Genomic DNA, 23,732 nt, shown 5'->3' with positions numbered 1-23,732 from the left:
TTATTTCATTATCAGCATGCAAATGTTTATTGAGCTCCTACTGTGTATAAGACACTATACAAAGACCTGAGAGCAAAGTCCCCGTTTTCATGGTGCTTAATTTTTCCAGAGGGACGCTCACAATAAACAAATTATATGTCATCTGATAAATACTATAGTGTAAAATAGATTAAGGGAGAAAAGGGGATGCTACTTTCTAAAGAAATGTCAGGGAATGCTTCACAGATGTCTTTGTCTGCCTGGGCTGCTATAATAATACCACAGACTGGGTAGTTTATAATCAGAAATTTCTTTCTCATAGTTCTGGAGGCTGGAAGTCCAAGATTAGGGTGCTAGCATGGTTGGGTGAATGCCCTCTTCCAGGTCCCAGACTTCTCCTGTATCCTCACATGGCATAAAGGGTTAGGGAGCTCTGTGAAATCTGTTTTATAAAAGCACTAATCCCATTCATGAGCGCTCCTCCCTCATGACCTAAGTACCTCCCAAAGGCCCCACCTCCTAATACTACGTATCACCTTGGTGGGTAGGATGTCAACATACGAATTTTGGGAAGACACAAACATTCAGACTATAGCAACGGACAAGGTGATTCTTGAGCAGAGACTTGAAGATTGTGTGTGGACATTTGGGGAAAGAGCACTCTAGGTAGAGGGACAGCTTATGTAAAATCCCTGAGACTGGAGTGTGCTTTGTGAATTTGAGGAGCAGCAAGGAAGCCATGTGTCTGGATGATATAACGGAAGGCCAGAATAATACTGTAGTTGGAGAAGTTGGAGAGGGAAGTGTGGGAGGAAAACACAGGTCCTTGCTGTCCCTTTTAAGTGGGATGGGAAACCAAAGGAGAGTTTTTAGCAAAGGAGTGGCATCTTATTTCTGTGTTAAAAGATCACTCTGGTTGCTATGTTGAGAAGAATCCATAGGTGGGAAAAGTGCATAGGCAGAGGCAGGGAGACAAATTGGAAGGCTACTGCAATAATCCAGAAAAGATTTAGTGGTAACTCACATCACGGTGGTAGTGGTGGTGGTGGTGTAGAAAAATGGTTAGAGCCCAGATTTATTTTGAAGATATAGCTGAAAGGATTAGATTGAATGTGAGGTATATAAGAAAGATGGCAAGGATACTTCCTAGGTTCTTGGGACTGAGCAGCTAGAAGAATGGAGCTGCTAATTACTAAAATGGGGGATGCTGCAGCAAGAGTAATTTCTCCCCCTCCCTCCCCCTAAGTTTTCACATATTAAGTTTCACATGCTAGAGAACCAAGAAGAGATCTTCAAAAGGCCTAATTTGCAAACAACTACTTTAAATTACTGTCAACTCTGCCACCTTGGGGTGAAAGCAGCTATTAATAGTGAAGGAATGGGCATGGCTGGGTTCCAACAAACTTTACAACACTGGAACTTGAATTTCATCTAGTTTTCGCACATCATAAAATATTCTTATTTTGATTTTTGTTAAGTTGCAAGCAGGATGATCTGCAAAACCTAAAATATTTACTCTCTGACTCTTTACAGTTTGTCAGCTGCTGGTATTGATGAAACAAGATGGGACATTAACGACGGCATATAGGATTTCATTATATAGTTTACTTTTATCTATACTTGTCATTTTTCACAATAAAAGGTTTTAAAAATGTTTAGTGTACTATCTCAAGAGTCTTCCCCTCTCCTTAAACATCCCCCCCCCCCAAAGTTGCCTATAACTAGTAAATGCTGCCGTTTTCCTTTTGTTTCTTTTCTTGTAAGAGCTAGACCCTTTTGAAGCCTTGAGTAGTGGTAAAATAAACCCTTTGCACTTGACATCCGGCGACAGCGAAAGTATGAGGCACAAACACGATTAAGGGAAAAGATTTTTGCAGGGGTGTGGGAGCAGCTGTCTGTTCTCACTATACACTCCGACGACCAATCTCCTTTTTACAAAAAGAAATCAAAATGAAATCCGCTTTAGTTATCACGGTACGGTTCCCTGCCCTCAGATGACTCGCGGAAATGACGCCACCAGCCGAACGCTGTCTACTCCTCCGCAGCAGCGGCGGTGGGTGGACGTAAGCACGTCGGTCCTCCTACGCGTCCACCTCGGGGAAGACTGGAGCGCTCCGCCGGGCGCTGCCGCGCACCGCCGCCGGGTCTTCAAGAGCCGGGTCGACTGCGACTGCGCAGGCATGCAGGGGCGCGGCTTCAGGTTATCCCGCCCCTTCCCAGCCTTCGCGACCAATGAGCAGCTACTGCCCCGGGGCGGGGAAATCCTTAGAGGCCGGAATCATTAGCCGTGAGGACAGCCCCGCCCCTGTCTCCTCCCAGCCCCGCGCCCCGCCTCGCGCTGTCGTCGCCCCGCCTCCCTCTCCCGCCCTCTTGCCTAGCTACGGGGTAATACGGGGCTTGAGCTTGGGAAGAGGGCGAGGGAAGCAAGTTAGACGTCGGCCTGGCGGCGGCGGCGGCGGCGGTACCGCAACCGTCCAATGTGAGCGCGGTGAGGGGGAGCGGGTCGTAGGGAAGAGGGGGCCGCGTGGCAGAAATGGGAGGGCTCCGGGTGCTTGGTGGTGAAGGCGCCGTAGAGTGAGGGGCGGCCGTGAGGGGGCGAGGTTGACCCGGGTGTGTCCCGGTGCGGTCGGGAGGGCGTGGATAGCGGGTCGGGGGATGCCAAGCTCGCTTTGCCCCCTCTCCAAAGCTTCTTGGCAGCTTGGCACATCTAAAGTTTGCCTCCCTTTCGGTTGTCTGGGATGCGAGGAGGAAATTTAAAGGTCCCCCAAAACATTTGGAGGCTTTCCCGGGGTGTTTTCCTTGCCGGTGCGTGCGTGCTCCTTTCTTCTTACTGGATGGAGAGGTAGAGAGGTCAGGTGGGCAGGCCGACTTTCACTCTCTGAGGATTGTTCAAACAAACCAGGAATTCTTCACCCTCCTCCCCACGCCCTGCCCTGCAACACACGACAAACATTCCCAACAAGTTTGAAGAAGCAGACTAGAAAATTCTGAGGGATTCTATGTCTTTGAAATATGTCAGTAGTAAGTGTACTTTTTCTATGTTTATAGAAAATGTATGAATGGGAGCGGCGTTTTTTCTGTTTATTATCATTGGACACATTTTTTGTTATGAGTACTCATCTTTGAGTTCTGCCCAAGAGGATTCTGACTTTGTGTTGATGTGATATATTGTATTAGCTGTGATGTTTTCCTGAAACACAAGTTTCTATGAAATCCAATCAGTTGGAAAAGCTTAGCCGGTTGTTGGTGGGAAGTGAGTTAGATAAATCTCTAGTTCTGATAAACCTATAATTATTAACATGGCCTCTTTTAAAGCAAATCCTTGCATATTTTTCTCTTTCACAGATTTATCTAATTGCCCAACGACCACTGATGAAGATAGGTTGGAGTAACTGCTGAAACTGAATTTTATTGACCAGAAGACAGTCCATTTGTTTCACTTCTTTTTGTTTTCCCTACTGCTTTGAGCTTTACTGTAACGGCTGAAAAACTTGGAAAATAAAATGAACATGCTGTGGTCTTGAACTTTTTTTTTTTTTGAGGAAAAATTAAAGTGCCAGAGTGAAAGCCAGAATGGCATCCAGAGAGAGACTCTTTGAACTTTGGATGCTTTATTGTGCGAAGGTAACTGCTTTCCTTTTTATTTCTAAGTTTTAAAATACTTTGTTATAAAATTTTGTGACTGGCCTTATTAGCACTTTATTTAATGGATAGTAGCATATTTATTCATAGTAATGACCCCAAATTTAAAAACACAGGATTTTCTGTTTTCCACTTTTTCACGTTTGAACACATACACAATATTGGCATGCTCTTAAAAACTGTAGGATGTGGTTTTAATTTGATATTTGTCTTCAGGGATCCTAAAGTTATATGAGTAAAATTATGACCTTTGAGAAAAATAAAACATTTGTATTTTTGTTTGTGCTTTTTTTTTTTCCTCCCACAACTGGGAGTACAGATAGAGATATTTTTATGAGAAGAGCATTAAGCATTTTTCTCATAATTAATCTTTTAAATTAAAAGATTATTATATAAAAATGCTATTGATTTGAGGTGGTTACTGTAAGCTTGCCCTGATATTAGCACCTTATAAACATTGTCTCTCTTGATCCTCACAACAATCCTGTGAGATGGGTATCGTAATTATCCTTTTTACTGATGAGAAAAACTGATGCAGAGTTTAAAGGGGTTAGTGAGAAGCAGCCCCTCCTGCTTCCGGGAACTCACAACTGCCTGATTGAAGTCCATGCTCTTATCCATTATGACTGCTCATTATTTTTTCTTTGTCATTCAAAAATAAGTTTTTCTCCATTTGTCTTTATGTGAATTTTTACATGTTAGCTTTGATTTTAGGTTATTGGAGAAGAAGGGTACTACTTAAAAATATGTTTTTCAAGTGAAGAGCTATATTATTACTTTGAAGATACTGGCAAGGGTCAGAGTAACATCTCTAACTTACTCCTTAAGTTACTTTAGGTCTGCGTGGTGAAGTTCTCAAGTCTCAGCTTCCATTTCTGCATTATCCTGTAGGGCTCCCTTTCTATACTTTCAGCTTTTTAAAGAACTAAAAGTTCTTTGAAGTTATTCTTTAACAGATGATCTCAGTTATCTTAATATTAAATATTAGAGCTCACACTGGAATTTTCTATGACTTCCTGGTTTGGTATTTTTTACAGTTACTGAAGGACATATACTTTGAAATATTTAATATGAATTTTTAAAATAGCTTTTAGTCTTGTGTAATTTAATGCCAGAAATGTCTTTTTAAAAATAGACCACTCTTCCAATAAAAAAGGAATCCAATTCACCACTCTTGAAAACAGTCACTAACACGTCAGCCAAAAATTAAAAATGCATTTTAGTATGCATGCCCAGTACTCGTTTGAAAATTATTTTTTAAAAAATCCATCAAACTTACTAGGTTTTACATTTTCAGAATGACAAAAAGTAAATGGGATTACATTTCCTTATTAATTAGTTATATTGTTTCTAGGTCGAGTTCATGTTTTATTCAGGCGACACTGTGCTTATTGAAAAGATAGTGTAGTTTGTTCGACAAACACAGAATTTTGTTCTTAATGACTTAACATAAAAGTGAATCCTTACTCTTTTATGAGAATGTCTGAGTAAATAATGAAGGACCTTCATGGTCAAATTTTGAAGCCTATTTTTGGACAGGAAGATAAATCGCATTTTTATGTTAAAGATTTAAATCACTTGTGCACTTAATAAGATTAAAATTTTTTTCAACGGTTTTCAAAAATCCATTATTTAAAATAATGATTTTATGTTTCACCAGTTCATGAATAAGGTACTTGTAAGCTAGACAACAACTTTCTTTTCTTCCGATACCTTGAATTCACGTAGCTTCCAAATATGCATCATAGGTTTAACACTTCTTTTCCCTAGTGAGAATGATTACCAAATACCCGGTTCTCTATAGTACTTTCTCTCTAGCCTTATTGCTGTCACTCTAGCATAGGACCCTTCAAACCACCTGACTTTCTTTTTTTCTCCTGACTAACTTATAAGACTTTTTTTTTGTACCTTTGACAGGCTTTCAGACTGCTTCAGGACTGCTCAGATCTTCTCTTAACTTAGCTCCAACTAAGATCTCTTTTTGGGCTTGCAATTGTGGAGTCTAGTTTTGGCTCTGTTGCTGCTTTGTTTTTTGACCTTGAGCAAGACTTATCTCTTTGGGTCTCAGTTTTCTTATTTGTCAAGTAGTAGTGTGTATACAAGGAGAATTCTTGTCTAACTCACCGTAAGATTTTCATTTATTTTGACCTCTGAGGGACGTGGAGCTTTTTTGTCCTTATTCTGTGGATTATCGTATAGAACTTTTTAGTTCATCTTTCTTTTTAAAGCTTTTATTGTGAAAAATTTCAAACAGGCACAAATAGAGAAGATACTGTACTGAACCCTTTGTATCTGTTACTGTGCTTCAGTAGCTATCAGTTCATATTCAGTGATGTTTCACATAGAACCCTCCACTACCCTTCCCTCTACCCCTGAATTATTTTAAAGCAAATCCCAGACAACATATCTTATCCATAAATATTTTAAAATATATCTATATTATAAGAACTCCTCTTAAAAACATAATCTCAATATAATTCTTTAAATCATCAAATATCTGGATGGTCTTCAAACATTCCTGGTAGCTTCATAAATGTTCTTATTTTGCTACTGTTTGTCTGACACAATATTTAAACAAAACATACATGTTGTATTTTGCTGAAAATTTGTCTGTTAAGTCTTTTAATCTATGGGTTCCTCCTCACCACACTTTTTATCCCTTCTGTTTATTTGTTGAAGAAACCAGATTTTGACATTAGAATTTCCTCAGTCTGGGTTTTGCTGGTTGAATTCTCTTGATTTTAATTGTTACTTCTATTGGTGTCTGCAAACTGGCAGATCTAGAGACTTGATTGATTCACATTCTCCTTGGCGGCTGGAGGCTAGAATAATTAATGTGTGTCTTGGCCATCATGACTTTTGCCTATATGCATTATTTCATTAGGAGTTTGCAAAACTGTGATATTCAGATTTTATCATTTCTTTATTTATGAGTAGAACATATATAGAGAAATGTCCCCTCATCAGTTATTTGATGACAGTTCCTTAAAGGGAAGGCAGGCAAAATAAACTTTGATTCTTTGTTTGTTTTCAGAATAATGACTTGATTGCTAGCATCCTCCAAAGGTGACCAATTATTTTTCTTGAGTATCAAGTTCATCCTTAATGGTTAAAATTTAAACATTGTCTATTATTTTGCTGCCCTGTTTGGTATGCTATTCATATCAAACACTGTACACATACCTGATTAAAGAAGACGACTTTGAAGATTTATGAAGGTCTGCTTCAGGGCAATATGTATGGTTAAGACATCTTTTGTATTTGCTACAGTGCTAACCTCAGCACGTGTATTCCACAGTGTGTTAGCAATAGATAAATATTAAGGTGCCATCATAGAGTTCTATGTAAAGTGATGTTTTAAAGGTTGCCATTGAGCATTATGAAAGTTCAATAGGTATTTAAATAGGACTCTATCAGAAATAACCCTTAGATAATACTGTTGGGTCAAAGGAACACTAAGGAGATATATAAATATGTCTTCTTCCCATTAGTCTGGGTTTAGTTGCAAGCCTAAATACTAGTGATTAAAGTTTTTAAAGTAGAATTAAAATAAATTCCTGGTTTCAGAGTTTACCAGATGGGTCCCCGTATATTAAATGCAATATTTCAAAAGAATTTGGGTAAAAAACTTTGCAGTTTGTTTTTTTAACCAAAGTTTTCAGGTCTAATTTTTCACTTTCTAGGAATAGGATTTAATTGCATTGTCAAGAACATGCATCTTCCTAGTAGGTTATTTATTAACCTCATGTAGTTATTACATAATAGAGGCAGGATGATTTCTGATTACCCAGCATTCCTGCTCTATACAGGGTCTTTCACTAATGTATTAGGCTATTAATTTAAGTTATGTAGTCTGAACTTTTCTTGCCTCCAAACAGTCATCCCCACCCAGGGTCAAGGATTTCATCAACAGTGCATTTCATATAGCTCTTATAAGTTAAATATTAACTTGGAAACAGGTTTAATTTTGTATCTGGATTTTAGTTCAGTAGTTAACTACTTCTCATCTGAGCATACTTTTCTCAAGTGTAGAAGGTAACTTTATTTTTTAATATCTAAAGATTTTACTTTATATTATCTGTGTTAGGCACCATGTAATTCCCTGTTTCTTTTGACATTATTTCTTAATGTGCTTGTGGTAAGAGAGATGGCGCTGAAAACAGTTTTGGTTTCTACATTATCATACAACTTTTTGGAATTCGTATGTTGCATAGAACAGATACGTACGTATCCCTGTCTCAGCTGCTCCCCTTAGATAGGCATAAGGATATATTTCTGTTCAACATTTAGCCTTTTGGTAGTGCTACAGTTGGTCACCAAAATATGCAGAAGAAACTGAGTCCTCAAATTCTTTGGTAAGATTAAGTCATTTTTGTTCTGTGTAATGGAAAGTATCAAATGCGTTAACTCAGTAAAAAGATACAAAGTGAGTAAAAACATGACATTTTGAAATGTGGCAATGTGGGTTGAAATTCATGGTTCATTTTTGTCACTAGCTTTTTTTTTTTTGAGCTTCAGTTTACACTGAAAAATCTTGTGAAACTTCAGAATTAGAGCCAAGATTTAGTCCCAATTCTGTTTCTGATTTTAAGGACCCAAAGACAGGTTACCTAGTTTCTTTATGTTTCAGTTTTTTCATGTGTCAAATGGAAAAAATAATTATTTTGCGTATCTTTCAAAGTTGTTGAGAACAAAATGAATTGACTGTATTTAAATGCACTGTAAGGGTAAGCTAAGAAATATAAAAATGTAATCTTTATTAGCATGTAAAGAATACGTATGTGAGCATGAGAGTATGTGTATCAAGATTACTTCCATTTTGTGTTTATATGGTATAATGATAGTGGGAAATACTCTCTTGTCTTTTTACCAGTAGTGATGAAGCTGTGCTCATGAACGTCTTAATTTTTATTTTATTTTATTTTTAAATTAATAAATTAATTTTTGGCTGCGTTGGGTCTTTGTTGCTGCACACGGGCTTTCTCTAGTTGCGGTGAGTGGGGGCTACTCTTCGTTGAGGTGTGCAGGCTTCTCGTTGCGATGGTTTCTGTTGCGGAGCACGGGCTCTAGGTGCGCAGGCTTCAGTAGTTGTGGCATGTGGGCTCAGTAGTTACGGCTCGTGGGCTCTAGAGCGCAGGTTCAGTAGTTGTGGCGCACGGGCTTAGTTGCTCCGCGGCATGTGGGATCTTCCTGGACCAGGGCTCAAACCCGTGTCCCCTGCATTGGCAGGAGGATTCTTAACCACTGCACCACCAGGGAAGTCCCTGCATCTTAATTTTTAATCTGTATGTATTTTTGCTTTCAAGCATAACACTTAATTATCCCAGTAATGATTTGGGATTTTTTTTTTTACTCTAAACCAAGTTTGTTTTGCATCTTGGTGATGCTCCATTTCCTGCTGTTGCCCTTTGTCCTGCTAAATCTGGAATATGACTGAAATAGATAGTTTTGCAATGAGCTCAGAGTAAACTTCCTTTTCAGAATAAAAGTTTTGCTTCATAAGGAAAACAGAATTTAGAGGTGTTTTATTCAGATAAAAAGGCATGTGCCTCTTTTTATATATAGATTTGGAAAAAAACGGATGAATGAATATTCTTCTAATGAGAAAATTGTAATTTATTTATACAATTTTGGTTGTAATTGTAAGTGAAACTTTTGGCAAGACGTACCAATATACATCAACCCTTATAATTGAGCCCTTTTTTTTTTTTTCATTTCAAATGAGTTGGTTTAATTCCAGGTGGTACAGAATTCAGGATAGGACAGGGGCTTAAGAACATAGTTTGGCAGGATTCTGGGCTGGGTTTATGCAGATCTCATAGCTGACGTAGAAATGGCTGAGAGGAACTAAAGATGAGCCACTGTATGATTTTTTTTTTTTTTTTTTTACAAAAGTTTATTCTTAAATGTGCAGTAGGTTCCAAGACAACACTTATTCTAGCTATGGGTGGCAACAGATGTTATGGCAGGGAATCCAGATGTTTAATCCAGGTGTTTAAACAGGAATGGAATTAAGGATCATCATTGCTTCAGGCACAAGGAGCAGCTTACTTTTTGCCAGATTTCTTAATTCCACCTGTGACCAGGGGGCCTTTCCAACGGCCTTCGCTTTTAGCTCCTCAAGTTTCTTTTGCTCTTCCTTCTGTTTCTGCTTGAATGCCTTATCTTCCTCATCCATATCCTTGGCTTGCTTCTTGGGCTGCTTCAGGGGCTTCTTCTTGCCACCTTCGCGGCCCGACGTGGCGCCTGCTGCCCTTTCCCCCAACCCTGCCACCGCAGCCCATTTTTAATAAGTCTCTGGTATGTGCAAAGTGTAGATAGAAATAGCTCTCAATTTACTCTGGCTTAGTAATGACTTTGTATATAAAGAAAGTAATGTTGTTTGACTCTAAGGCAAAACAAAACAAAATCATCAGCTTAGTAGTATTGGTTACCAATTACATGTTCATTTTAGGAAGTTAGATGTGAAAGAAAGCAAGAAATGAGTATTTTTTGTCAATAGATGTGAGATTTGCCCTTAGGAAAGGAATATTACTACCTTTGTGGTTTGACTTGAGGAGCTTATGCACTACTCTAAAAAGTTGTTACGATGCATGAAAATATTTTATTATTCTTTCCTTTTGAATATCAAAATTTAAATTTCCCTGGTAGAAGGTTGAATTGATAGCCCTTCAATGTGTAGATGTGGAGGAAGAGGGAAAAGGAAGAGCCCAAAATAATTTTTAGGTTTTTTGGTTTTGCAGACTGGTACTAGGTCATCCCATTCACCAAGTTAGCTAGTGCAAGTTCACTAGGTTTTCAGGTAAACATGTGAGTTTGCAGTGCCTGGGGGATATCTAGGTAGAGAAACACCCCACGAAATGGAGTTCAGAAGGCCGTCTATGCTGGAAATAAAGATTTGAGAGTTGTCATACTGGCAATTATTGAAGAGTTACATGAGAGTAAGAAGGGAAGAGGCTCAAAAGTCAGGGAGTCCTGAAGAATATTATCTTTTAAGAGGAGGATAGAGGAAGAAGAGTCAGGAGTTTGGGAGGAGAGCCAGGAGTGAGTGGTTGCCTCAGAAAGTAGAGGGATGTCAAATTCAACATAGCTTTGAAGAAAAGCATTATGGAGTGTGTATTGGATTCCACAGTTAAGAGATTATTGGTGGCTTTAGCAAAGTAGTTCTAAAAAGAGTGGGGAAAAAAGATGTTAAAAATACAAGTCCCCATTTTATTTTTAAATTGAATCCAACAGACTTAAAATCACTGACAAACTGCTTTTAAAGTTTTAAAATGTTTACTCTTGATTTTTGTACTTATCTGGCCAGGGACCTTTCAAACTTACTCTTAACTATATCTAAGGAATATCAGCATTTTCTTTTAATTTATGTCTTGTGACTTAGATTTAGACTGGTAAAATTATTCTCTGGTTGAGCCACAGCATTAACTGATCCATGCATTTCACACAAAAGTCATTCAAGCATTTCAAAACAGTTTGTCTCTAAAAAAACCCCAGTGGTTTTGTTTGATGCCTTTAATTTAACTACTACATGATCTTCCCTGATAATAAACTTTAGAATAGTAGGAAAGATATGTACTATTTCAATTTATGGTGTCATTGTGAGGTGGGTTTATACTTTTTTATTGAATAATTTTGACTTATGATTTTTGTCAAAATATAACATTTAAGTTTTAAAATATAAAATTTCATTTTTCTAATGAATGAATCTCATTTGAAGCATGACAATATATAGACTTTCTAATTTAGATTTATGCTCTAAGAAAAAGTAGTAAAGATGTTTTACTTTTACACCAAGCTTTAAAAAATTTTAAATTTAAGGTATACAAGTTAACTGTAGAAAATTTAGAAAATACAGATATGCAAAAAGAAAGTAAAAATTTCATTATTCAGAGATTTTTAGTTAGAGTACTTTTATACATGTGATCGAAAAGTCTGTAAATTAGTTACGTTTACTACTACAAATCATTAGGATATCAAATTTGAAAAACTTCCATCTGATATGAAACTTGAATATTGTTTTAAACTTTTAAGTCCAATTTAGTTAGTTTTTATTGGATGCCTACTGTATGTACATGTTATTTACTGTCATTTTATCCCTTGAATTTAGTATTTTTCCTCTTTTAAAAAATTTGGTCATTCAAAAAAAATTAATAAACTATTTTTTTAGAGCAGTTTTAGGTTCACAGCAAAATTGAACAGAAAGCACAGGAGGTTCCGATGTACCCCCTGTCCCCATATATGCACAACCTTCCCTATTACTGACATCCTGCACCGCAGTGCTACCTGATCACTTGACTGACTTCCCAAAAACACTTGAAGCAGAAATTTCTTTACCTGTTAACTATGTGTGAAACTCCAAGATGAACACAAAAAGCAACAGGACATATTATACCTAACATTCCAATACTCTAGATGTTGGTCTTTTCAAGCCTTGCTAATTTTAACTGAGAATTCTCTACACTCTATTGATCAAATGTAGAACTTCATTAAAGTAGTTATCTGAATGAATAGTTACTTAAAATTTAAGAAATACCTAAAGTAAAAATTAAAATCTTTCCCACTAGGGGTTGGTGTATTCTAAGCCTATTTTTATGCACAGGCCTCTATTAGAATATTGCTTCTTTTGTTTGTGTTAAAATGGTTTCCAAATCTTTCCTGGATGTGACTGGCTTTTATCAGAATTTCCATCAAAATTTTATAACTTTCATCTGGTTAATTGACTGTGACTTCATCTGAGGTCATGCTTTTCCAACTAGAGTCAGTTTCCCACTTAGATTGTAGGATGTGAGACCTAAGGGAGGATGAATGAAGTCATCAGTGATTGCTTAGTTGAAGAGGTAGCATTTGATTGAGGTTTTAAAGAATTAATAGTATAATAGTCACAGAGGGTGTTCCATACACATATAAGGCATGAACAAAAGTACAAAGGAAAAGCAATCTTAGTATAGATTCTCATCGCTAATGTCAAATTATACCCTGCTGCTCTGTTTTCATGCCTATCTGTGTACACAATAACTTCATTTTACTGATTAATTTAGTATAATATTTTGAAGACATTTTGAACAGCAGGTAATCTCAGCATGTTGGAGTACCAGCTATGCACATAAATCTAGCAAAAGGACATCACCATGAACACCTGTTACCAGGTGTGCACAGGCAGTGACAAATGTAACAGCATCCTTTCTGAGAGCAATTGTAAGATGCATTTTGATTTCAAAGATGCCAAAATGTAAAAAATTATATGTCTTAGAATCAGAGAAATATGGTATAAAAAGCAGTTGTAAAAAAGAATGTCTAGAAATAGGAAAGAAATCCCAATAATGATATTTAAAAACCAATAAATTGGATGTGAGTTTAGATAGCTGAAGACAATTAGAGAGTTGGAAGGGAGGTCACAAGAATTCTTTTAGAATATATCCTAGGAAGTCAAAGAGTTGAAAATATGGAAGGTTCTGAAGGATAGTATGAAAACATTTAACACATATTTTTTTTAAAGTATTTATTTATTTATTTATGGCTGTGTTGGGTCTTTGTTTCTGTGCGAGGGCTTTCTCTAGTTGCGGCAAGCGGGGGCCACTCTTCATTGCGGTGCGCAGGCCTCTCACTATCGCGGCCTCTCTCGTTGCGGAGCACAGGCTCCAGACGCGCAGGCTCAGTAATTGTGACTCACGGGCCCAGCTGCTCCGTGGCATGTGGGATCTTCCCAGACCAGGGCTCGAACCTGTGTCCCCTGCATTGGCAGGCAGATTCTCAACCACTGCGCCACCAGGGAAACCCATAACACATATTTAATTGGACTCTGAAAAGGAGAGTAAAGAAAGCATGAAACAAATGTTAATATTTGAAGAGATTGCAGGTGAGAGCTTTCCAGGATTGATGGAAGTCTAGTAAAACTCAAGGAGAAAAAACAAATTCCATACCAAGATTCATGATAGTGAAACCACAGTGGTTTTGCAGAAAACCAAAGGGAAAGAGAAAATTCTGAAAAGCTGCCAGAGTGAAAAACGATTATCTTCAAAGGGATTACACATTAATAGCTGATTTTTCAGTAATAATGATGGAAGGGAAAGGATAATGGATTGATATCTTTAAAGAAAAGACTAATGTAGAATTTCCAACCAAGTGACATTTTTTCAAAGACGAAAGTGAAATAAAGTCATTTTCAGCAAAACAGTTCAATTCATCAGGAAAATGTAACAGTTTTAAATTTGTGTGTACCTCATAACCTAGTCTCTGAAGCAAGCATTGACAGAACTACAGAGAAATGAACATATGACAATCATGGCAGGTTTTTTTTTCTTCAGTTTATCATATTTTAGTATTTTTTTCTCAGTAATTGGTAGAATGAACAGACCAAAGAAAAAAAATCAGTAAAGATACAGAAGATTTAAACAATAGGATCGACAAATTTAAAAGGGATTTATGTAGAACAACACCCATACATTCCTTTCAAGTACACATATTTACAAAAATGATGATATGACAGACCTTAAAGCAAGTTTCAACAAATTTCAGATGATTGAAATAGTAGAGTATGTTTTCTGACACGAATGTAGTTAAGGAAGAAATGTTGCTAAGGAAGAAATAGCAAAAAGATTAAAAAAAAAAAAGTCATGAACTACAATTTAAAACAAACCTTTGATTAAAGAACAAGTAATAAAGGAAAATTAGAATTTCGGGGAGGTGGAACTGAATGATAAAAGTAAGCATTTTAGAACTTCTAAATGGGGGGGCGCCTATAGCATTACTTAGGAAAATTTATGGCTATAAATGTGTTAGAGAAAGAGGCTAAAAATAAATGAACTAGTCATTTGTGGTAGCCAGCCTTCAAGATCCCTACCTCCTGGTATTCACGCCCTTTTATAGTCCTCTCCTACATTGTATCAGGGTTTGTCTGTGACCAGTAGAATTTGGCAAAACTGATGGTATGTCATTTCCGAAATTAGAAAAGACACTGTTGTTTCCGTCTCAGTTACTCTTTTTTCCTTGGATCATTCGCTCTGGGGGAAGCAAGCTGCTATGTTGTGAGCAGCCCTATGGAGAAGCCCATGTTGTGAACAACTGAAACCTTGCCAGCCACCATGTGAGTGAAGTTGAAAGTAGTTCCTTCAGCCCAGTCAAGCTTTGCTATGACTGCCGCCCTAGTTTCCATCTTCATTACACGTTTGGGAGAAATGCTGAGCCACAGCCACCCACCTAAGCTGTTTTTGAATTCTTGGCCCTAAAAAACCGATACGATATTTGTTCAAGCTCCTAAACTTAATTTGTTATGTAGGAATATATTATTAATATATCATCCATTTCAAGAAGACAAGGAAAGAACAGAATAGGCCCAAAGTAGAGTGAAGGAAATTGTAAGGGCTTTTTATTTTTGATGTGAAAATTCTGAAATTTATTATTTTTCAGTTGTTGAAGGAAGTGTACATAAGAAGCTTGACGTGCATCACGGAATGTTTAATTTTAATAAAAATTATTCGTTATTTAACAGCTTGGGATGAATGACATAAGTACAATCTGTATCTGGATATAATTTTAATTAAGAATCTGGAAGTGAGTTTGAAAATAAATTAACAGCTCTTCCTTCTGCAAATCTTTCTAGTAGTCATGGTGGTATCATAAGGAAATTATAAGGTTTATTACAGGAATTACTCATAATAAAATACTGGATCTAGGAAAAGATAATCGGTAGCTTCTAACATCACGTAAGAGATAACTAGAAATTTATCTTTTGAAGGACATATATAACACCACCTATGTTGTGTTTTTTGGGGAAAAAAAAAAAATCTCTAAATCTGACAGTCTGTAGATCTACTACTTTGCAGGAAATACAGAGGACTGAGGAACATGTTAAATGACATAAAGATGTGCAGTCAGCAAAATCCCTAATGCGAGAAATACTAAATCACAAATGGCCCAGTGTCTTCAACAAATAAATTAGGGCAAAAAAAAAAAAAGAAATGTAATAGAAACCTACAGGTTTAAAAAGACTTAAAAGATATACCAATAGTTTGCAATTTATGGACTTTATTTGGGTCCTGATCTTGTCAGTTAAGAAAGGCATTTGTGGGACTTCCCTTGGTGGTCCAGTGGTTAAGACTTCGCCTTTCAATGCAAGGAGTGTGGGTTCAATCCCTGGTTGGGCAGCTAAGATCCCACATGCCTTGAGGCCAAAAAACCAAAACATAAAACAATTAATATTGTAACAAATTCAGTAAAGACTTTAAAAATGGTCTACATCAAAAAAAAGAGAAAAATCTAAAACAAAGGCTTTTGTGAGCAAGTCAGGAAAATTTGAACATCAACTGATATTAAAGAACTGCTAATTTTTTTAGATATGATAATGTCATATTTTAAAAGATATCTTTTATGGATATACATTGAAATATTTGTGAAATATGAAATATTTGTGAAATATGAAATATTTGATGAAATATGATACCTGGTTTGCTTAAAAGTAACATTAGAGGATGGGGCTATAGGTGAAAGAAGATTGGTTATGCATGATTTGAAAGTTGTTGAAACTGAGTCATACCATTCTCTCCACCTTTTTTGTATGTTTGTGATTTCATTTAATAAAATGCTTTTAGAAAGAGCAGAAATTAATAATAAACATAATAGGATCAACCAAATAAAAAGTTGGTTCTTTGATAAAATTAATGAAATTGAGTCAGGAAGATAAGGTTTGTGGTTGTATGCGTTTCAGAAATTTTATATTATATTCACTGCTTCCAATGGCGTTCCTAAGGCATAGTTCATCTTTTTAAAATTTATTTATTTATTTACTTACTTATTTGGTTGCGCCGGGCCTTAGTTGTGGCTCGTGGGCTCCTTAGTTGCGGCAGGCGGGCTCCTTAGTTGTGGCATGCGAACTCTTAGTTGCTGCAGTTCCCTGACCAGGGGATGGAACCCAGGCCCCCTGCATTGGGAACGTGGAGTCTTAACCACTGCGCCACCAGGGAAGTCCCGCATATGTCATCTTAAAGATAATGTATTGTTAAAAATCTTGTTTAATTTTGCTTAACTAGTGCTTCTCTAACTTGATTAAGCATAGCAATCTTTCCTTTTTCTTTTTTTTGAACTTTTCAAATTGTACCTGTTCTCATCGAAGCCGACAGTATTGTTAAGTACTTGCTTAGGAAATGGTGACTTCTCCAGTCTTATAATCTATGCACCTGTCCCACTGCTTCCTGTTCTTTCCATGGTGGGACAATACCAAATATGGTACATCCTTTGAGCATATCTTGCTATTTTCTGTCTGGAATTCCCCTCTCCCCTCCTCTCTCCTTGAGAATATCTGTTTATGATTTGTGAAAACTTTTGAGTACTTTTGTTACTCAGTTACCTCCAACCTTGACAGATTCAGTAGCTCCCTTTGTATTGTTTTGATACTTTTCACAACTGTTTTACCTCTCATGATGTGTTGCACTTATTTGTTTATGCTTTTCTTTCCTACTGAAAAAAGAGCACTTTGAGGACAAGATTATGGTTTTGTTTTGTTTTTTTTTACAATTGAGGAATAATTGATACAAGATTATGTTTTGTCTTCATGTCCGTAGAGTCTAGCACTGTCCCTGGTTGGTACATGGTTGGCATGTACTTATTAAATGTTTTTTGAAGCAGCTAGGTTCTATTAGAAAACCTTGAGGGCTGGCCTGAAAGACTAATCATCATTAATAATAGTGTTTCTGTGGGAGGAATTTATCTTCTTTTGCTAGGACATTAAAAATATGTTATGAATATAACTGAAATGAACTTCTAAAATGCAACTCATATGTAAGTTGCGAGTTGCCCAACATATGGTTGAAATATATGTATGTATCTAAAAGTTCATAAAACTTGAAAGAATACTACAACCCAAATATCATTGTGTGGAGGAAGTAAGGTGTTTCCCCCATTCTTACCTGTAACCCTAGCCCTTAAGAACTAGGTGAAATTGTATGGATCCCTTAATTCTGTTACCCACTAAAGCCTCCCAGTGGAGGAGTGGATGTTGTAAGAAGGTAAAAGCCTCCTGTACTTTAATGTAATTTAAATAATCACATTCGGCTAGTGGTCACTGCGCTGGACAGCACATCTAAGTGTTTAGACTTCATCCTCTGGTAATGGGGGGACGTTGAAAGTATTTGAACAGGAGAGAAAAGATGATTAGATTCAAATTTAACAAACCCCATTAGTAACTGTGTGTAGGTGAGAGAAACTGAAGCTACAGAGACCTGTAGGGAGCTACATAACAGTCCAAATGAAGGACTGTCTTAACGGCAGATGATTGGATGAATATTTGAGTACGAGATCAATAAAGTTGATTTTAATTATTTTATAATTGCTTATTTTATTGAGCATTTGCTAAATGTCAGGTACTGCTGAGTGCCTTACATGTATTATCTCATTCAGTGCTTTCAACAGCCCTGTGAGGGGAAGTATTACCTTCATTTTATAGATCAAGAACAGATCAGAGAGATGAAGTAACCTGCCCAAAGTCACACTGAGAGTAAATGCAAAGAGAGTTGAAAGGAAAGGAATACAGTTAAAATCATGTGGCACAGGGGATCATGAAGTATTTAAATGTGTATGTGCAGCATAGAACATTCCTGTTTTGTGAGTGAGCCGTAATTTAGGCACATAATAGGTTATAAAAATAGCATTAGGAAAAAATAAAAATAGCATTAGGGACTTCCCTGGTGGTGCAGTGGTTAAGAATCCGCCTGCCAATGCGGGGGACATGAGTTCGAGCCCTGGTCCAGGAAGATCCCACATGCCGCGGAGCAGCTAAGCCTGTGTGCCACAACTACTGAGCCTGTGCTCTAGAGCCTGCGAGCCACAACTACTGAGCCCGTGTGCCACAACTACTGAAGCCCGTGCGCCTAGAGCCCGTGCTCCATAACAAGAGAAGCCACCGCAATGAGAAGCCTGTGCACCACAATGAAGAGTAGCCTCTGCTCGCCACAACTAGAGAAAGACCATGCACAGCAACGAAAACCCAATGCAGCCATAAGTAAATAAATAAATTTAAAAATATATTAATAAATTTTTAAAAAGTAACATTATACTTAGCGTATACTATGTGCCCTTGACGAGGTTATTTAATTTTCACAACCCTGTAAAGAAAAGTACTGTCATTATCTTCATTTTTATAGAAGAAACTGTTGTGCGAACATAGGGTGACTTGGTCAAGAAAGTGACAGAGCAGGGGTTAGAGTCCATGTAATCTGGCCTCAGTGCTCCTGCAGTACTTAATACATTTGTGTGTTGTGTTAATAAATATCGTACAAGTGGAGAGATAGACCCTACTGTGCTGTTTCATTGTACCCAACTCTCTTAACCATGAAAGTGGCTAAGCTGAGATTTAATTAATATTGTTTCTGGGTGTGTGGACATTTTTCCTTTTATGGCCTTTGGCAGTAAAGTATAGATCCTCTTAAGGGTTTTCTCAGGCTGTATGGAATGTGGCTGTTTTATGTGTTAAATTGTTTATGGCCTTGAGTTTACTGATCCTTAGTTCCTCTTTTCCTCTTTTTGTCCACTAAGCTCCATTTTATTCCTGCTCACAGTTCAAAGACAGTGTAGTGTAGTGTAGTGTAGTAGAAAGAGCACGGTTGGATTCATATATCTTTGCATTTTAATCCCAGCACTATCAATGGCTAGCTGTATGACTATGGATAAGTTATATATCCTTAGAACTTTGCTTTTCTAACCCATAAAATGGGGAAAATGAAACCTTCTCTTGATGGTTCTAAGGAGTAAATGGGATGATGTATACTTTTTAAATACCTGCTATAATACTTTGCACATTGCAGAATCTCAAAAAAAAATGTAACTGCTTCACTTCTTACTAAATAAAACATTTCCAGCTTTAAGTACCATTTCTTTCTTTATAGTTAGTTGCTCAACTTCCTAGGAGAACTCTGTACTTACCAAACTGAATTACCAAACACTTGGTAACTCTGACTTTCAGACTTTGAACCAGGTACGGTAGAGTTTCTAAATAAACTGTGAGGAGAAATACATTAATTCTTTATGGCATTATAAACTGTTTTGTGTTGAACTTTTACAGAGTTTATTAAAACTCTGCTTTATTACAAAGGAACCATGGTAAGGAAAACTCTGGCTACTTGTATTTCTGGAGTCTTATCCTGATGAATGAATGAATGAATGAATGATGTGCTTGTTGGAAATGAAAAAAGCAATTAATGAAATCCTTGAGAAAATTTCTCACAAGAGGTAGTTCTTTTTCTGAAATATTTCTGTCTTCTCAATGATGATGTGGATTATAACAATTTATGATCTGATTTTGGAACAGTATATTAATAGAAAAAATAAATACACAAAAGGTCAGCAGTCTGCATATTCTGGGAACATTCTTTTAGGAATTCTGATTTGTGTGTAATACTTTTATTTTAGGGAAATAAATTATTTGAGTTCCCTTTATCCAAGAGCAGTGCCTAACCAGTGATATTTAATGAGTAAGTAAGACTCCTGAGTATCATGTTGAAATTGACTGGAGTAAAAAAGTGTTAAGGATGTGAAGGAAACAAATTTGAGCATCATTTTTAATGATGCAATTTATATTTAAAAAGACATTTCTGAGTAATCATGGTTTTTTTCAAATCATCTTTGAGATGTAACTTACAGACCTTAAAATGCACAGATTTTAAGTGTCAAATATGATGAGTTTTGATACAAGCAAACATTTGTGTCACTACTACCTAATAAAACAAATGGAAAATTTCTATTACCAAGGAAAGTTTTCTTTGTGCCCCTTTGTAGTCAGTCCTCTGAAAGACAGTTAGTGATCTAATTTCTGTCACCACAGCCTGCTCTAGAACTTTGTATAAGTGAAATCACACAGTGTATATGCTTAATGCCTGGCGTCTTTTGCTCAACATGTTTTTGAAATTTCTTTTCATTGTCGTATCAACAGTTCATTCATTGTTAATTGCAGAATAGCATTCCATTGTGTGAGTATACCACAATTCATCAGTTAACCTGTTGACAGAATTTTGATTTATTTCCAGTTTTGGGCTATTAAAAATAAATCTTCTATGAACATTTTTGTATAGCTTGTTTTTGTGGATATATGTTTTCACTTCTCTTAAGAGGAATGACTGGACCACGTGGTAAATTTATGTTTAAAAGAAACTGCCAAACTGTTTTCCAAGTGAATTTACCATTTTATACTCCCACCAGAAATGTGAGTTCCAGTTACTCCACATCTTTACCAACACTTGGTATGGAAAGTTAAATTATAGCCATTCTAGTGGGTGTGTAATGGTATTCCATTTCATTTTAATTTGCATTTCCCTGGATAACTAATAATGTTGAGAATGCTTTTGCATGCTACTTGGCCATTGGTGTATCTTCTTTTGTGAAATGTCTGAGCTTTTTGCCCATTTTTAAATTGAGTTGTCCTTTTTACATTGATTCATAGGAGTTCTTTATATATTCTTGGTACAAGTCCTTTGTCAGATATATGTACTGAGAATATTTTCAGCTGGCATATGGCTTCCCTTTTCATTTTCTTAATGGTGTCTTCTGATGAATCAAAGTTTTAAATTTTGGTTAAGACCAATTATTATTTTTTTCTTTTTTTGCTTTGTGATTTTTGTGTCCTAGCTAAGAAATCTTTGTCTACCCCAAGGTTGCAAAGGTATTCTGTATTTTCTTTTAGAAGATTTTTTAGTTTTTATGTTTAGGTTAATGATCCATCTCCCATTTTATTTTATTTATGCATTTTATATTTTTCATTAATTCATTGGGCACCTGGTCAGTGCCAGGAACTGTTTTAGGCACTTGGTGTCCATTAGTAAACAAAAAGAAATCACTTGTGGTGGGCCCTTAGATAGGCCTTGAAATTGTGAAGCCTACAGTCTACGGGAAATGACAGATAATAAATTAATAAATAAATTATACAGTGTGTTAGAAGGTGAGAAAGCACCATGAGGTGGGACAACAGAATAGGGTAGAAGGTAAAGGTTAGTAAGAAGGTTTGTAACTTTAAGAAAGGGTGGTAAAATTTGGCTTCATTGAGAATAAGCCATTTAAAGAATGACCTGAAGATGTAGGAATTAGCCATTCAGCTATCTGGTGGAAGAGTGTCCTGGGTAGAGAAAACAGCCATTGCAAAGGCCTGAGATGGGAGCATGTCTGGTATGTCCCAGTAACAGCCAGGAAGCCAGTATAGTACAGGGTGACAGTGGATATGGCCACAAAGATAGGGGAGGGCAAATTGTTTAGAATCTTACAGGACATTTTTCAGATTGTAGCTCTTTGTGTGAGCGCCATGGGTTCACTATACTTAATATACATTTTAAAACAACACATATGTCTTCCTATATATCATTTAGAGATTTCATATTATTGCTTCTTTAGATTTATCAATTCATATCTGCTCAATAGGAGTGAAAGCATTTTTTTAAAAAATTCCTGACAGATGTACTTAATATTACAATGGTTTTCTTATTTCAGAAAGATCCAGATTACCTGAAGCTGTGGTTGGACAATTTTGTTTCTAGCTATGAACAATTCTTAGATGTTGACTTTGAAAAGCTGCCTACCAGGTATGTTGAAACACTTAATTTCCTACCCTTGGGTGAGTTTGTTAATTTTTGGTACAAAAACTTCATTGATGACATTATAAGGATGGCAGTTATGTGACACACATGCTACTCCTGCATAACCCTGCTTTCATGGCAGACATTTCTGATTGATCACAGCAGTCCTTCTTGCTGATACTAGACGTGACTTCTAGAAGCCTCTTCTTTACTTTGTTAAGCCACTGGCAACTGGGTGTCCTGCAGTTCATTTCAATTCTGACACTACCTGGAGTTAGCGCCAGATCCCACGAGTTAAAGGCAAAGTCCTCCACAAGACTGCCCGCACTTCAGACATCATTAGCAAGTCTTGGGAGCCACCGACATTTCTGATCAACAGGCTATAAATTTGGGGGTTGTCATGACTCCCTCAGGTTCAATAATTTGTTAGATTAACTCACAGAACTCACTGAAAGTCCTATACTTATGATTACAGTATTATTATAAAGGATACATGTAGGACAGGGCCTGGGAGGGTCTTGGATGCAGGGCTTCCATGCTCTCTCCCTTTGGAGTCAGGGCATGTTGCTCTCCCTGAACATCAGTGCGTTCAAAGAAGGAAGCTCTTTGAGCTTTGGGTGTCAGAGTTTTGTTGGGTCTTATTACTTCATTGACCGTGTGATTGAACTCAGTCTCCAGATCCTCTCCCCTCCCAGAGAGTTGGGGGGGGTGAGTTATTCAGATGTGGCCAGCCCCTTTTTTGAAACTATCTAAGGGTCCACCATGCGTCACTTCATTCATTTGCATAAAATTTCTTTATTATATGACAGGCATTCTATTGTAGTTGAAACTTATACTTCTTTTCCTGTCTTTAGAGAAGGGCCTTAGAAAACATCTTGGAGGAGGTTAAGTTTTCAGATTTTTAAAAACTAGGTTTGAAAATCATAAGATGAGGGAAAAATAAACATCTTGGAGGAGGTTAAGTTTTCAGATTTTTAAAAACTAGGTTTGAAAATCATAAAATGAGGGAAAAATTAACATCTTATGGAAATGTATAAGTGAAAGTACAAATATTTTCTCCCATTCCTCTGCCTACATTTGTTTCTGCAGTCTCACTGTGCCCAGGCCCACTTCCCAGATAAAGTTCGTATTGTATCTCAAGTCATCTTGTGGACCTAGGTAAGAGAGGTTAGGTTTGCTGTGGTTCAAAGCTGGAGAAATGAGGACATACTTTTAGCCGCAAAAGGAACTCCATTTATAGAGATGTGTTGAGAGAGGAGGGGAGAAATGGGTGGTGGCTGAGGATGAAAAAGTATCTGGTGAATTAAAAATCTTCAAGGGCGAAAATATTTGCAGTTTGGGGGTGGAGGTAAGCAGTGAGAGTTTAGACACAGACGAGTTGAATCTGGAGAATCACATAGGAGCCAGATCATGAAGTGCCACAAATGCATTGCTAATGGACTTTGACTTTTTGTTATGGAAGATACAAGGCTCTACTAAAGAATTTTCTGCATAAGAGTTTCATGATCAAGTTTGTTTTTTAAAAGTCACTTTGGTGGCATTATGGAGGTTGGATTGGGA

At 37.0% G+C, this 23,732-nt stretch overlaps 2 protein-coding genes and 1 pseudogene across 4 annotated transcripts in view; 2 read left to right on the top strand and 1 right to left on the bottom strand.

Moving 5' to 3' along the window:
• Positions 1-3,498, top strand: part of CARF (calcium responsive transcription factor) — a 94,635-nt gene extending 91,137 nt beyond the window's left edge. Inside the window, exons 19-20 of the mRNA XM_082397061.1 lie at positions 1,974-2,458; positions 3,325-3,498. The gene's annotated coding sequence lies outside the window, so the exon portion shown is untranslated. The remainder of the gene's footprint in view (positions 1-1,973; positions 2,459-3,324) is intronic.
• NBEAL1 (neurobeachin like 1) overlaps positions 3,466-23,732 on the top strand; it is a 165,629-nt gene continuing 145,362 nt past the window's right edge. For both annotated transcript variants that reach the window (XM_082397018.1, XM_082397017.1), the window contains exons 1-2: positions 3,466-3,603; positions 22,087-22,178. In XM_082397018.1, the coding sequence (XP_082253144.1) occupies positions 3,553-3,603; positions 22,087-22,178 (143 nt within the window). In that variant the 5' untranslated portion in view covers positions 3,466-3,552. The remainder of the gene's footprint in view (positions 3,604-22,086; positions 22,179-23,732) is intronic.
• On the bottom strand, positions 9,491-9,904 carry LOC309630903 (translation machinery-associated protein 7 pseudogene; annotated as a pseudogene). Its single transcript has one exon. The product of its transcript is annotated as a translation machinery-associated protein 7 pseudogene (transcript).

Source organism: Balaenoptera borealis, assembly GCF_965194805.1.
Source record: "Balaenoptera borealis genome assembly, chromosome: 6".
NCBI lineage: Eukaryota > Metazoa > Chordata > Mammalia > Artiodactyla > Balaenopteridae > Balaenoptera > Balaenoptera borealis.
Note: the sequence above shows the minus strand (reverse complement) of the source record. Positions and strands in the feature narration are given on the sequence as shown.